This window comes from Gekko japonicus, unplaced genomic scaffold, assembly GCF_001447785.1.
Source record: "Gekko japonicus isolate JY-2015 unplaced genomic scaffold, Gekko_japonicus_V1.1 scaffold692, whole genome shotgun sequence".
Taxonomy (NCBI): domain Eukaryota; kingdom Metazoa; phylum Chordata; class Lepidosauria; order Squamata; family Gekkonidae; genus Gekko; species Gekko japonicus.
The window spans coordinates 521,939-537,105 of record NW_015169194.1 but is presented as its reverse complement, the minus strand read 5'-3'; the positions used below and the strand labels follow the sequence as shown (position 1 = coordinate 537,105).

Here is a 15,167-nt window from a genome sequence, read left to right as displayed (position 1 = left end):
ATCTGGTCCATGGGGTCGCGAAGAGTCGGACTCGACTGTGCGACTGAACAACAAATATTTCTCAAATCAAGGGGGTTGGTTTATATCGGGACCATTCTAAAGCTCGAGTTAGAATGATTCTAATATGAGGGAATCTGAAAACTAACAGCCTGGTTTTATGTTTACTCAGCAGTGGCCCCTACTTAGTAGGATTACTTTAAAGGAAATAGGTATAAGATTGCAGTCTAACTCTTAATTGTTGATATAGTTACTAGGATTGTCTTTGGATTCTTAAACTAAGTGTCACTTAAAGGATATTCAGTGCAAATGGGATCTATATATGTCAATTCAATGTCAAGTCAAACAATGTGCTTCAAAAATGTTCCCTATAATTTTTGAGGTTCTGAGTAACCGCCATTAGTTTTAGAGCAAGAAAACAAACAAACAAGGGGCTAAAATGGCTGCAATTGAAAGTGCTTTAATATAAAAAATACTTCAACCCTCTAATATATCTATCATCCCCCGTTGTTTAAAATACTGCTACAAACAGTGCCATGAAAAAGCATTTTCTGATGGGCACAAACACAGCTTGTGGCCATATTGCCTTATTCAACCCTGCTTTCCCCCATTGTGGATAGAAAGAAATTTAAGTTTTGATGGCCGGGTAGCCTAGAATCCTGTTTTAATTTGACATGACATTCAAATGCAGTTGTCTGGACAAAACATATTATTCCCTAGATTCTAAACCTCAATTTAATCCTGGTTTGTAAGGGGGAAAACAATCTCCAAGACTAGGTTGCCTTTAACTGCAGCATCTCTGTGCTGCAAGACAGTTTTGAAGCTGGAGGGTGCAACAGGGCATTTGGAGAATCAAATAGGCATTCTAAGAAGAAAAGGCAAATTTATGCTAAGTTAGCATAAGCCACATGGTATAAACCTAAGCAACACTTTTAATACCGGTCTATATTAAGTATTCAAAACTATACCTGTACCTGGATACTGTAATTTGAGCATTTAAGCAATTAAAGCAAAATGAAAAGAAAACCTATCTTCAGAAATGGCTTTTAGTATTATTGCATTATCTCATATTTTACGACATCTGTTAGGTGTGCATGTTGTTTCATAATTGATCAAGAAGCACTCGTGTTCAGTTATAAACAGAAGGCACCTTAAAATACTGTTATCTGTCCTGGAGCTACGGTGGGGCTATTGCGGGCTCCACCCCCTCCCTTAAGGGGGCAGCCCCACAAGATTTCCCTCCTTCCACCCAAAGTGAAGTCTGCAGTGCCTTAAGAAGCTGGCAGGCAGGATGAAGAGAGGGGAGGTGCAGCCTCTTGCCAGCAGAGTCTTCGTGGCCGGCAACAGAGGCCACACAGCCACCCCCCCTTCCCCTGCTAGCCAGCTGAGCAGGGAGGAGTTTTAAAGGAGGATGGGCAAATGGGCAGTTCAAACTTTAAACCCCCTCTCTGGAGTCATGCTGTAGTGGCAGCACAATTTCTCCACTGGATACAATGAAAAAATCGTGCTGTAGCTGTGGCACAACTCCAGAGAGGCGGTTTAAAATTTAAATCTCTCTACTCAGCTGGTGGGGGAAGAGAGGGGAGGGAGGGGCAGCCACATGGCCTCCTTGTCCTCCGAGTCTTCTTCCTGCTAGCAAGCATCCCCTCTCTTCCCTCCGCCTGTTAACGGAATTTTAAAAAACAAAATGAACTTGTCTTTCAGGCTTACAGTTGAAGAAGATGAGACTATAAAGAAAGAGGAAGAGAGATTAAAGGGGGAAATAATATATGCAGTAGATATTTGCTTTAGTGGAAATTCCATGTGTTACTTTCTGACTAATCATATGACTTCATAAACACTTTACAGTATCTTGTGACAGCTGAGAACAATTTATCGGGCATGTCGGTGAAGGGATCACTGAAAATGTCATGCTACACACACAAAAAAGCAAATACAGTACTTAGGCATTAATAGGAAAAGGAATTAAAACAGCAAGTGCCATTAAAAATTGTTTCAATATTTTTAACGTGTGGACAGTTGCCACTGATGGAAGCTACTGGATGGAGGGGGGCGGCTTCTCAAAACGTTCATCCTTGCCCAACTTCCAGAACTGTGCCAGAGTAGAAGCCTTCCTCACACAGGGGTGTACCCAGGAATTTCTGGGTGGTGGGGCAGGGGAGCAATGGCAGGCTGCCTTGACCTCTCACCTCCACTTGTGGCTTTGGACAGTGTGCCTTCAGCCTCGTGGGAGTTTGTGTGGCCAGCCTGCTGGGATACACCTCTCCTCCCTCCCTGCTTCTGGCCCACCAGCTGACCTTTGGGTGGTATGCCTGGCCCTGTGGGTGGCTATTCCCAGTGTGGCACGGAAGGTGGGCAGCAGGGCCTGCGAGGTGCTGGAGTTACTGCTGCTGGTGGGGCAGGACTAACTAGTGAGAGGACATGGCCCTTAAATGCCCCATCGTGGCTATGCACCTGTCCTCATGTATTCTGGAAAAGTATTCCACAAGGCATGCACAACCATTTAAAAAATCTGCAGAAAGTGTGGAAATGACTGATCCTGGAGAATTCAGGGTATTATGGTAAACCATAGCAACCAGAGTTATACCTACCATTTTCAAAGAAACCACAAATTATAAGATGTGGAAAACTAACAACCAGGAATTAATATCACCCTCTTCTCTAGTATGTGAACTTCCATATGGGGTTACTTGTATCAGAAAATGGTGTCTCTGTGGCCCATTGGTTTGCTTCATCACTACTATACTGTTTTTTTATTAAAGTTTTTATGTCTCTTAATAGTCCAACCACTGTAACAAAGCTCTGTAAGTACCATGGCAGCTGCCTTTGTTTTCAGCTCTAGACAAGCAACAAATTTATCTTAACTCTGGAGACCCTCAGGTGTGGTGGTCTGAAATCCTTTCCCTAAGATCTAGTGGGGAAGGCCTGCATAGTGATGTAAGAAATACCAAGGGAGGAGGCAAAGCCTTGGATCCACCAGAAATCGCCACTGATAGAAAGGATTTCCATCAGCACAGCATAAGTTTCTCAGTTTCCCCTGCTGTCCCAAGGGACAATGGAACCTCAAGAACAGTGTGTGTGTGTGTGGGGGGGGAGTTGGAGAGGTTTGCTGCTGAACTGGGAAATTGGTTAAAGCCCCATATGTAGTCTCAGTTGTTTTTTGTAGTTTGGTGTCAGATACATTGATGACACTGAGTATACATTATTTAAGCCTTCAGAAGCAGCTGTCTCCCTCCTAGCCAGTGTCTGACAGCTGTGATCAAGTGGCAGAAAGAAGCTGATGGGCAGTAGATTCAGAATGGACAAAAGGCAATACTATTTTATACAGAGTAATTAAAATGTGGAATTTGCTGCCAGAGAGGATGTAGTGATGGCCACAGGAATAAACAGCTTTAAAGGGGGATTAGATAGATCCACGGAAGATAAGTCTATCAATGGCTACTAGCCATGGTGACAGGGAAATCTCCACATTCAGAAGCACTAATCCTCTAAATCCCAAAGCCAGGAGGCAATATCAGGGGAAGGCCTCAGACTCTATGCCCTGTTATTGGCCATCCAGAGGAACTGGTTGCCCATTGTGTGAAACAAGATGCTGGACTAGATGGACTATCGGTCTGATTCAGCAGGGCTCTTTCTTATGGCCTTAAAGAAAACACCTGAAGCTGAATCCACACAAGACCAGAGTGAAGACAGAACTGGTATGGGTCAGATAGGGAAAACTCCCATATTCAAATCAGATTGATGTGTATGTAAATTTTGATTTGTAATATGTGGTTTTTTCCTTAAAAGAATGATTCAGAGAAAAGTGAAGCAAAATTAATAGAATGAACATGCCTGGAGTACTCCATCAACAGCTCTCTCTGGTAATTATATACCAGTTTATTTGAATACATACATTAATAGAAATGTATTTTCATCTAGCTAGAAACGAATGGTTCAGAGAAAAGTGAAGCAAAATTAATAGAATGAACATGCCTGGAGTATTCCATCAACAGCTCTCTCTGGTAATTATGTACTGTAGCCAGTTTATTTGAATACATACATTAATTGAAATGTATTTTAATCTAGCTAGAAACTGTGTTTGTTAAAATTGGACAGCCTCGGTTAATCTGGCATCTACTTTGTTTAAACACAATTACTCTTGATTTCTGCTGGTGGTTTAGTCATGAAAGCTACAATGTCATCATGTATCTGCTTATTCTATTCGTAGAATTATTTCAGACTTAAAACCTGCTCTGGTTTATGTCCGAATGCTTGGGGAATGGCTGCTATGCAGAGGCAAGGGAAACCAAACATAATGGGCAAGGTCTTGTTGCGTGTCTGTCTGTCTGCCCATAGGGCTCTTCCGCACTGTCATTTTGGTCACTCGTTTGTCCCTATTGCTTCAGGGTTCTTTCCCCCAATGTGTTTTGCTCTCTTTAGTAGTCCCAGAGGGAGCAAAACACACTTGGAAAAGGGAGGGACGGGACTCAAAAGGCAAACGAGTGACAAAAATGACTTTTTGAAGAGCGTGTCCCAGACCTAGCGAAATTAAAATCTACGCATCTGCGGCCTCTTTTCTTGCTTCAACGAGTTTTGGAACTACTCTCTCGCCCGCTATAAAATACACTGTAAAAATCATCATGTACGACCCTTCTTCGCATTTTCTCCTCCCAACCCAGTTAGGGGCCCTCCCTTCCTCCTCCCCCGTTCATTGGGAGACGTCCTTCTCTCTCTTCTTGCACCGCGACGGATGACGACGAAGTTTCTGATGGGACGGAAGCAAAGCTGCACAGCTTCAAGTAAAACCTCGCTCCAGCCTTCAGCGGAGGAAAGAGGAAGCCAAGCCAAGCCGGAATGCCCCTTTTGTCGGCCAAGCTTCCTGCCTCTCCCTCCCCCGCCGCTGGAGCGGAGTCTCACAGCCGCCCCCACCAAGAGCTCTTGATTCCGCCCCACCCGCGCTTCGGCTTCCCTTTCTCGGCGGGACAGTAGCGAAGCTTCTCTGCGGGCAACGTGAATCTTCTCCCGGGCCGGGGCCGTCCTGGTAAGCACCACTTCTTAGGGCGGGGCGGGCGGGCGGGCTGGGTGCGCCTCCGGGGTCGCTCGCTCGCGACTTGACCCAGCCCAGAAGTTGCGGCCCAGGCCCTCCACCACATGCCTTCCCCTTGCCTGGCGCGAAGCTAGAGGTCTCCGTCCCGAGCAGCCCCTTCTGCACAAGGCGGTGCTAGACCCCTTCAGGCGCTGCGTCCCCCCCCCCTCCCCTCCCGATTTTCTTCAACCAGAGCGGCCTCAAGCGGCGGCAGCAGCAGCGGGCGAAACCTTCTTCCGCTCAACGTCTTGGAGCGTTACCAGGTCTGGTCCAGGATTGCTCCCTTTTCTCGCCGTAGCCTAGCTCAGGATGCTCTTCGTGGAGGCATCGCTTTTGTACCAAAGATGCAGGCGCGCGTATTTTCAGTGTGGCGATTCCCCAGTGCAGGCCAGGGCTGTCTTTCTGCGGGAAGCCTGGACTCGCCTGGCTGTAATTGGGAGGCAGCACAAGATTTGCTTCTAATGTACAGGAAGGTGGCTGCAAGGGAGAAAGGGTGGAGTCACTTAAGGGTGCTGGAAACTTTCAGATGGTCGCAGGGCACAGACATAGGGAGCCAGGCCATGCAGGGCTTTGCAAGTAAGGGCAATAAGTTTGTGCTAAACCTGTGAGCAGACAGATAAGCAGTTCGGGGATCTGAGAAAAGGGAAAGGGCACTAGAGAAGGGGAGGGGGGGGAGATGACTGGCCTGTGTACCAGAGTTTTCACCTAGGGGGCAACTTGGCAATAAGCTGATACAGCAAGCAAAGTAAAGGAAGGAATCAAACCAAGAGGATGCACCTGATCAACAGGGTAGACAGTGAGGTTGTTCAATGGACAGTGAGACTAAAGAAGGAGGTGGTGGCTTGGGAAGAAAGATGAGAAATTGATTCTTGAAGTGACAATGAATTACTGGACTTGCAGTTGTAGATCCAGGACTAGATGGAGGGACTAGCTTGTGAGGGAGACATGTGGAACTGAGTGTCACCAGAGCACAGCTGGTACTTGAAAGCTATGAGGACTGATGAGGGTCATCCAGGGACAGAGTGTAAGTATAACATGACCAAAGACAAATCCTTGCACGGCCACAGCAGAGGGGGAGAAAGCAGCAGGGAAGCCTCCCTCTGTGGAAACACTGGGTGACCGATTGGAGGGTAAGATGAAAACTAGCAAAGGACAGGGTCCTGGAAGCCTAGGGTGTGAATGGAGTCAAGCAGTAAAGAGTGATGGATGTATCAAAGGCAGCAGAGAGGTTTGCCAATGAGGAGGTGGCAGTTTCCATGGAGAGCACTCATGAAAATCATTGGCAAAGGATGAAAGTCAGGCTGTAGAGGGACAGGAGAGGAATCTGAGGAAGGAGATAGTAGAGAGAGTGTGGGAGTAAGTGGCCATGTCCCCAGGCTTTAGAGAGTAAAGTAGAAGGGAAATCAGCTGGTAGTTAGGGGTGTGCAGTGGGCCTTTTTGGAAGAGGGGTTCTTTTTTAGAGAATTGGAGCAGTGGCAAGTTTGAATGAGGTAGGGAAGGGTAATAAAGAAGATGATCAGGATTTGAGGGGGTGGGAGGATTAAATGAGGATGATAGAAGTCAACACGTTGAGTGAGATGGGAGAATGGGAAGACAATGGAAAAGGTGGGGAAGCAGAGAGAGCAGAGGTTCAAACTATTGGTGAAGTTTTGAGTGGAGAGTAAGGCACAGGGAAGTGGTGGTGGGGAGCAAGAAGAGACACTGAGGATTCGTAAAGTCATTGTGGATCAAAGTTTTGATCTTTAATTACTTGTCACATATAATTTTCCCCTTGTAGCACTCTCTGTTTTATTTTCTTTGACCTAACCGAAGTTTGTATTCAAGATCCAGAAAAATATGAAAGCTATTAAGATACGCCCAAGGGGAATTTATATTTGATTTTTTAAATTTTAGCCAGAACATCTAAACATTTTAGATTGGCTTAGTAGTCAGGTGTGATTTGTGGTTACCATGTATCCTTCCTTAAGTTGTCTTAGATGACAAGGGGGGAGAAGGAAGAAGCAATACCGGTCCTGTTTATAGTGCCCAACATAAAGTAGGTGACCTCTTCCATCCAAAGTTGTCTGTGATTGCATGATGGAAAACTCGAAGAAATGGAAAGGGATCTATCGCTTTCTGCTGTATGAATGGGCAGTTGCCAGAACTAGAGGCAGCGATATTTAAGGTCATGTAGAACTTTAACCCATTCTACATGGCAAAGTGTTTTTGAAAGTGAGTGGTGTTCCAGAAGGTTTGTGAAGTGGCATGGATATTAGGTGCTTGAAGAAAAACATTTTAAAAGTCCACAGCCACAGTCTGTAAGTCTTCTGCATGAGCCTAAGCATCTCTTTTGTTACCAACCCATATATCTCTTTAATGGCTCTAAAATTGGTTCCTGAGTTTAGTAGCTTTGCAACAGGTAGAAATTCAACAGAAGCTGCTTTTCCCAGCATGGAGATTCAGTGCCTGTAAAGAAGGCAGGTATGCTGACACAAACTCTGACCATAGGAAGCCCTATGTGCTTTCTGGTTTCTGAATATTCACCATCTATTGTCCACATGATTAACACTTTTTTCTGTAGTGATGAGAGCTAGAAACTCTGTTTTGGGGTATTTTGAACACATGGAGCTGTCTTATACTGAATCAGACTATTGGTCCATCACCGTCAGTATTGTCTGTTCAAATTGGCAGGGATTCTCCAGGGTCTGAGCTGGAGGTTTTTCACATCACCTGATACCTGATCCTTTAACTGGAGATGCTGGGGACTGAAGCTGGGACCGTCTACATGCAAAACAGATACTGTGCTACTGAGCCATGGCCCCTCCCCAATTTTAAACCTGAGCATCTTGAAGCACAAAATCCTGTAATAGGGCCCATAATCTGCTTTTGTGTGGCAATCCCATGAGCATGCAAAATGCACATTGCAACACTTAAAAAATAATTAGATTCATAGCTGCATTTTTATGCAGAAATGGAATTATACTGACAAGTTCAATTTCTTTTTGTCTTGAAGATAGTAACTCTGTCAAAAAAGGGGATAAGCTGTATGAAATTCATATAGCTCATTTTGCAGTGCTGGGTTCTGCCTCCCTGTTTTCTCTGTTTTATACATGGATTGGTTATTGAGAGCATTTGCCATCTGGAGTGTGTAAGAATAGTAGCTTCTACAATATCTATTAGTTAGTTTGTTTAGCAACTCTGTGCCAAGAGGCTAATTAGATAGAAGGCCCTCGGGATCAGCTGAGGTTAGAGTCCCAGGTGTTCTTTCCCTATTTTTATCTGCGATAATATGTGAGTGTGTCTCTTTGTTCTTGCCTGGATGACAGAGACGGGAGTCCGGCATAAATCTTTACCTAAAAGTAATAGTGGAGATCACCTTTGCATGTCAGCTGCTATAAAATGTTAGCTACTGAGTTCAAAGTAGATTGAAGGACTATAATGCTAGTTCTGGGGAAGGGATTAAGGCTTCCCATGTTCCGTTATGTCTGTCTTGATTCTGCTGCTTTGGTAATTTCAGTGTAGGTCTCACAGGAACTGGGTACATTCAGTGGCAGCTTTCTACTCTGGCTGGATGTTGCAGTACAACAACGAGTAGTGTAAGATGTGCAGATTGGGTAGTCTGTACTTAATTTCAAGCCTGGCCCTGCTGCTGTATCCTCTGCAGTGGGGCCCAAGGCTTGAAGTTCATAAAGGCCGACATAGACTGGAAATCTGGAGGTCTTAGGTCTCATGTGTGCAGAAAGCCAAGCCACTCCAAAGTTTCCCCCCCTCCATTGAGCCCTCTGTTTCATTAGTCCAGTATAATTCCTGCATAGACTCAGCCCACAGTTATCCAGGGAGGTCTAGAATGCTGGCTAAAATCATGGAATCGATCTGTCCTAAAACTACACTTGTCTACTTAAAGAGATCTGAGTAGAGATGTAAAATTTCCAGAAATTTTAGAGCCATAGAAAAATAACTGTTTGTCTTCCGGGGGGGGGGGGGGGTTCTAAACTAAAAAACCCTGAAATATGCAATACAATACTTTATTATCAAACATAAACCCGTTTTGCTTCTTTAATGATATAAACTGCATTGTTTATAACTTAGTATATATAATTGTATTAATTGGAATATTTATAGAATGTATCAGTTTTTCTACTAACTAAATATCAAATAACCCAACATTAAAGCAAACTGCTGTGCTCAATGCAATCTTAGCACATTTTACTTATTCCAAAAGGGGGGGATTTTTTCCAGTGCTCCCCCAAATTTCCTAATTCCCCCACACACTGAAAAAGCTGAAATAAAAGCTAGATTTTTTTCTCATTGGGAAAAAAAATCTGTGTCTTGGGGGGAGAAGTATTTGTGAGCATGTAAATTTCTCTCTCCCCCCCCTCCATCTTTACATTTCTAGGTTAGGGTGGGCTGAAACTTATTGTCTATGTGGACTGCAGAGGGCTCAGTGAAAATAGGAGGTGAGAAGGGCTTGTTCTGTGAGCTCTGCTCAAGTTACTTTGGATTCAACTCACATGCAATCTTTAGATCCAGTCCTGATGATAAATCTCTGCATGGTCAAATTATACCCCAGATGTGAATTGTCACATTTTAAGCCTTCATTTTCAATTCACAGTTTCTAAATATTCTAGTTTGTTTATGAGTTCATTATAGCTATGCAATGAAATGTGCGTGGCCTACTGCATAAATAATGTCTGCATAATAAGAATTCAAGCTCACAAAACGAAACTTTTTGTCTGAATGCACATGCTTTTATGGTTCACAGTATTATGGGCATATACTACTCTTCTGCAGAAAATGTCTGTTCTGTTTATGTGAATAAGAAGTAAAAGTTCTCTTTTTTCTCCTTTCCTTTATGTAGGATCACATGGTTAGCTGTGATTTACTTTCCAGCCTTCTGTTTTTCACTCACATGACATCAGTATAGCTACCAGTGTATTTTGGAAATTTTATGAGATATGATACTTCTTTCAATTTGTTTATAGACTGGAAGAAGCACTGCCTTTAGACAATGGGAAGCAGTAACTCCAAAATAAAGTTTCCATTTTCTCCAAGGAACAGTGTGAAGGACCACTATAGAAGTGTAGAACAGAAAGTCTTCAATCAAAATTCTGCACTGGGTGATTTATCATTGGACACAGACACCAATAGCCATACAGACACACCAGAAACTTACAGCAGTGATGAGGACACTGGGGGCATATTTTACAGGTTTGTGATTCTTCATGCTGAGGATGATATAGATGAAGCTGTTAGAGTCCAGGAGCTGCTGCAAAATGAATTCTGTATTAAACCAGGAATAATCTTTGCTGAAATGCCTAGTGGTAGGCACCTGTTGGAAAATTTACAAGATGCCATGAATGGCTCTGCATGGACAATTATCTTGTTGACAGAAAACTTCCTTAGTGAGCATTGCTGTGAATTCCAGGCTTACGCTTGTCTGTTCAGTTCACTTACCAAGCCACACAAGAGCAACACAGTCATTCCTCTCAGGCCACGGAATACCTCGCTTCCACTGGAGAGGACTCCTCTTGTTCTTGGGGCCCTTAATGCTCTACAAGAAGATAGTCCTGGGTTTGCTGTACAAGTAAAGAAAATTTTTCAGGAGTCTAGCTATAGGCAACAGCAAGCTGTATGGAAAAATAAAAAGAAGGAAGATGTACAAGAGTTGCTGGAATGGTGAAAGTGTAGACAATTTAAAGTGAAGCTGAACAAAGTCTTCGTAATAATTTGGTCCATTTCTGCCTTGTGGATTATGCTGCGGACATCTCCCAAGAACCATTTGAGATGGGAATTTACTCTTCTGATTAGATTATCTGCATGGTGTTAATTTGTCATTATGTTCTACTTCTACAACCCTGGCAGAAGAAGATCCTAAGAAGAGTGGGCATAGTTCAGTGGTACTCCTGCCTCTTGTAAACAGGGGGTGCAGGCTTTTGTAATTTCAGAAAGCTGGAAAATCTGTTTTATTGAAAAATCTGTGTCGTGGGAGTGTGTGTGTGTGTGTGTGTGTGTCTGTGCTTCCCTGAAATCACTTTTAAAATTGTCTATTTCCAGATTCCATGTGTTTGTATCAGGTTTGCTGTAGCCTCTGTTTATGTGTGCCAGGTTATCTGGACCTCCTGAGATTTGGTGAAGCTGTGGGCAGGCTCATAACTTCTCCATGAGATCTCTCAATATCTGCAAATTTTGCTCTGGTACATATGAGAATAAAAGACTTCTGTATCTCCAAACATAGCAGGAATTACTAGTCCCATTTAATAATGCCATTTCCACCTGACATGCTGAACACACCTATTCCAGAGCTTTCCGTTGGAACAGCTGGGTTACAAATTGCATTTTTACAGGGACAATGAAGTTGTAAGGTCTGCCCCATGAAGTTTTGAAATAAGGAAAGTTTTTTTGTGTCTGTGTAGTCAAAATGTTTTTAAGTGATGAATCCGTTACGAGATGTTGGCAGCCTTATTTGCACAAGTTTTTGGTTATTAAATAATGGCATGTTCAGCAGCATAACCACAGTGTGTCTGATAATTACCATGACTGTGTTATTCAAAAGATCTGTTTGTCAGTTCAGATTGGGTTAGACCCCAGGCAGTGCCACCACCAGTGTTCCCTCTAAGCTGAGTTAGTGTGAGCTAGCTCACAGTTTTCTGGCCTCCAGCTCGCACATTTTTGTCTCGGCTCCAGGAAGGAGGGCTCCAGAGCAAACTAATTGATGCAGCAGCCAAATTGCTTTAATGCCAGGGGCTCACAAAATAGAATTTTTGCTCACAAGACTCCACAGCTTAGAGGGAATGTAGGCCACCACATGCAAACTTTCTCTCATGTCCTTCTCCCAACACTGAAAAGGGGTTGTGGACCCTCATAGGCCTTGACCTCATAGGTCATAGGCCTTTTGCTTTTATTTTAAAGATTATCTCTTGGGCTGCCTTGGGTAATTTCTCAGCTTTTAAAACTAGTCTGACATTAACAAATGCATTACGTGTACTCCTGAAGAATAACGGCAGATATCCCTTGGCTATTGCCAAAAAACATGGTTCTTCCAGCATATTAGACCTGCAACCTTTAAATACTACCTGAAAGGCTTCAGTTGAATAATTGGCAAGGACCAAGCTTAATTGCTAGGTCTATAAATTAAGGGCACATTTGCCTTTGGTAACTGATTTTGAATTAAGAACCTAGAAGGTTAAATGAATCCAAATTAAAGGGCCCAGTATTTAAACAACTGATTATAAGATATGAATATTTGTCAAATATATAACAATTTATGTATTTATTACAAAATGATTTAAAAGCAACTATAGGGCCAAATATTGCCTCAATACAGATTAAAATCATAAGTTATCTCAAACAAAGACCACATGGGACCCTTGCCAAACACGTTTCAGCCTTATGGCCTTCTTCAGTGGTCAAGCATTGTTATTACACATTAGCTCCAGATATTGCAATAATAACAATTACTCAATATGTTAGGGCCAAGTTGGGATTGTTCTGGGGGGGGGATTTTTTATAGTTAAAATTGATGCAATATTTATAATATTTTAGTTATAACATGAAGTTATATTCAAAAATAGTTATTTGGAATTACTTCTAATCAATATCCCTGACTCAAGGCAGAGATATAATTAAGAGGCCTCATTTGAAATCACCTTCTGCCATTTTCAAGTTCATGTATCTTGAGTGGTAGTTCAATTGTGTACCTAAAAATATTCACAAATATCCTGATAACCACATTTTTATAAAAAATATTTGAAAAAGAACCCTAACCACATATAATTATTAGGTTTACTATTACTCAACTATAAAAATTACCTTCCTATTCTGGTCCAAAGGAAATTACTTTCAAGTGCAGTATGGAGCCAATGTAACACAGTGGTGTCTAGTGCAAAGTGTCAAGTGTCATATTTCTTAGTTGTCCGGCTGAGGGATGATGCAATCAGGATGGATGATGCAATCAGAATGGGGGGGGGGAACACATACATTGTGAATATACCAATCCAATGTGTTAATGAATATCAATGATAGTAACACAGTAACTAAATACTGATAGGACAACATTATGTCAAACACATAACCAGTCCACTTGGCCTAGGAAATCCATTGTATGCTTTAGGTATGTGTCAATTTTAGGAATGAATGGTTTCAAAAATTCACCCAGATACATAACTAAAGGTTCAAGAATAGAACCACATCCTGAGACAATGGTTCTTCTGGATACTGGGAGCACACTGTGACATCCTCCTTATTGGGGAGGACTAATTTCACTTTAAAAGTGTTCTTTATTTTCTTTTACTGGGTATATACGGCTGCCACCAGGAAATTAAAGGATTTCCGAACCTTTATGTTTTTACTGTTACTCTTCTTTATTTGGTAGACCGAGTTCAAGGCTTACAGGGATCTATGTGGTCCTGGGAAGTATTTCATTCAGAGCTGGTATAAACTTGGATGAAAGAGGATTTATTGAAATAACTACTAAATAAGAGGGTTGTACAATGTAACTAGTAATGTATAAATGATGAACAATTGCTTTGGTATCACACAATCTTATCCCTCACTGACAGGGATCTTTCAGGTAACTTTGTAACACTTGTTTAACTCAAGGTCATATATGTTCACTGTTTCTCTCCAGTTTATCAGGACATACAACCTTTCCTATAACTTGTCTTCAATTAAACTTTCATTTACTTTTTCCTATACACTCAGCTTTCCTTCTGTTTCTCACTGAACTACCTCAGCTATCCGCTTATAACTGCTTCTACAAAAACTGCTTGTCTAACTCAACTGTCAACTTGTAACTGAAACTACTGACTGACTCACATACTCATCCAACCAGATTCACTTCCAAAACCCCTCCCCCTCTGTCAACCACCAATCATACCACACTTGCCTCTCTCAACCACTCTAGTCTATCTACTACAGCCATGCAACCAAACTTTTAAGGACACACACACACACACACACAAACAAGAAATCGTTACACACACCTTTATGGATTTTTGGCAAGAGGTAAAACTGTGGAGTTCTATTTTCGATTGGACATGGTGTTAGAGCAACCTAGGATGACATCAAGAACCTATCAGTCTCTTCAGATCTGCAACCATGACTTCTTTTAAGAGACAATAATACTTTCTTAAAAGAATATGATCTTGCTTTTATTTTTAAAAAGGCAATATTATTGTGCAATTCTGCCAGTTATTCTGCAAAGAATACTCTGCCTTTTTAAACTTCCCATTTCAGTATCTAGTGGGACAAAGTCTACCTCTCCTACTGTTGCAGAACAAGGAGGGTTCGTTCATTTAAGACAAATGGGAGCAAGAGAAAAAGAAATGCAGCTGAAAGAGTTACAACTTTGGTATTCAGGAAGTATATTGTACAGAAGACATTTGGTGGAAAAAGGGGTGAAGTTAACAGTAAGAGACACTGGCTGGCAAATGATCAGCAGTGCAAGTTGTTCTTGCTTAGAAAACAGCAGTGAATGCCCAGCATACCATTGGGGTTGTCTGCTGGGATAAATTCTGTTTCGCCCTGGAAGGAAGAAAGCCTTTTATGTCTCTAATGTGGCAGGCACAGTGAAAATGATTCCTTATGCAGGCTTTTTTGAAGACAAGCAACATTCAACCTTTTAAAAATATTGGATAGAAATGACAAGCTGCTTGGGGACAGAATGTAATACTGTGAGGGACTGAAAACATCAGGCAACAAGAGCTTGACATGTAAAATTTCCAACAATGTTGAAGCCACAGCCAAAAAGTAAATTTGAGGAAAAATGGAAATCTATGCAATACTTATTTTCCTAAACTACTTTTACTGATTGAACAACAAAAATGCATCATTTATAATTTAGTTATCATATACAATTGTCCTATTTGGTATATTTATGGGATTTAAAAGTATAAATATCTTCATTTTCTATAAGAAAAATAGCAAGTATACCCAAGATTTGTGACAAGGGCGGCCCCACGTAGACAGCGTTACAGTAGTCTAATCTCAAGGTGACCATTGCATGGATCACTGTTGCCAAGTTGTTGCAGTCGAGGAAGGACCCAACTGCCTAATCAGCCAAAGATGGTAAAAGGCTGACTTTGCAATGGTTGCTACCTGGGCCTCCATTGTTTTTTTTTAATAA

At 42.1% G+C, this 15,167-nt stretch overlaps 1 protein-coding gene across 2 annotated transcripts; it reads left to right on the top strand.

Annotated features, from left to right (window-relative positions):
- Window positions 1–4,962: 4,962 nt before the first annotated feature.
- Window positions 4,963–11,007, top strand: TICAM2 (toll-like receptor adaptor molecule 2). 2 transcript variants are annotated; one of them, XM_015416302.1, is made up of 2 exons: window positions 4,963–5,020; window positions 9,903–11,007. In XM_015416302.1, the coding sequence occupies exon 2, from the start codon at window positions 10,053–10,055 to the stop codon at window positions 10,722–10,724; it is 672 nt and encodes a 223-aa protein (XP_015271788.1). In that variant the 5' UTR covers window positions 4,963–5,020; window positions 9,903–10,052; the 3' UTR covers window positions 10,725–11,007. The 2 variants fall into 2 exon arrangements, with proteins under 2 accessions (XP_015271788.1, XP_015271789.1); XM_015416303.1 differs by having other exon boundaries at window positions 4,967–5,020; window positions 10,027–11,007.
- The last annotated feature ends 4,160 nt before the right edge of the window (window positions 11,008–15,167 follow it).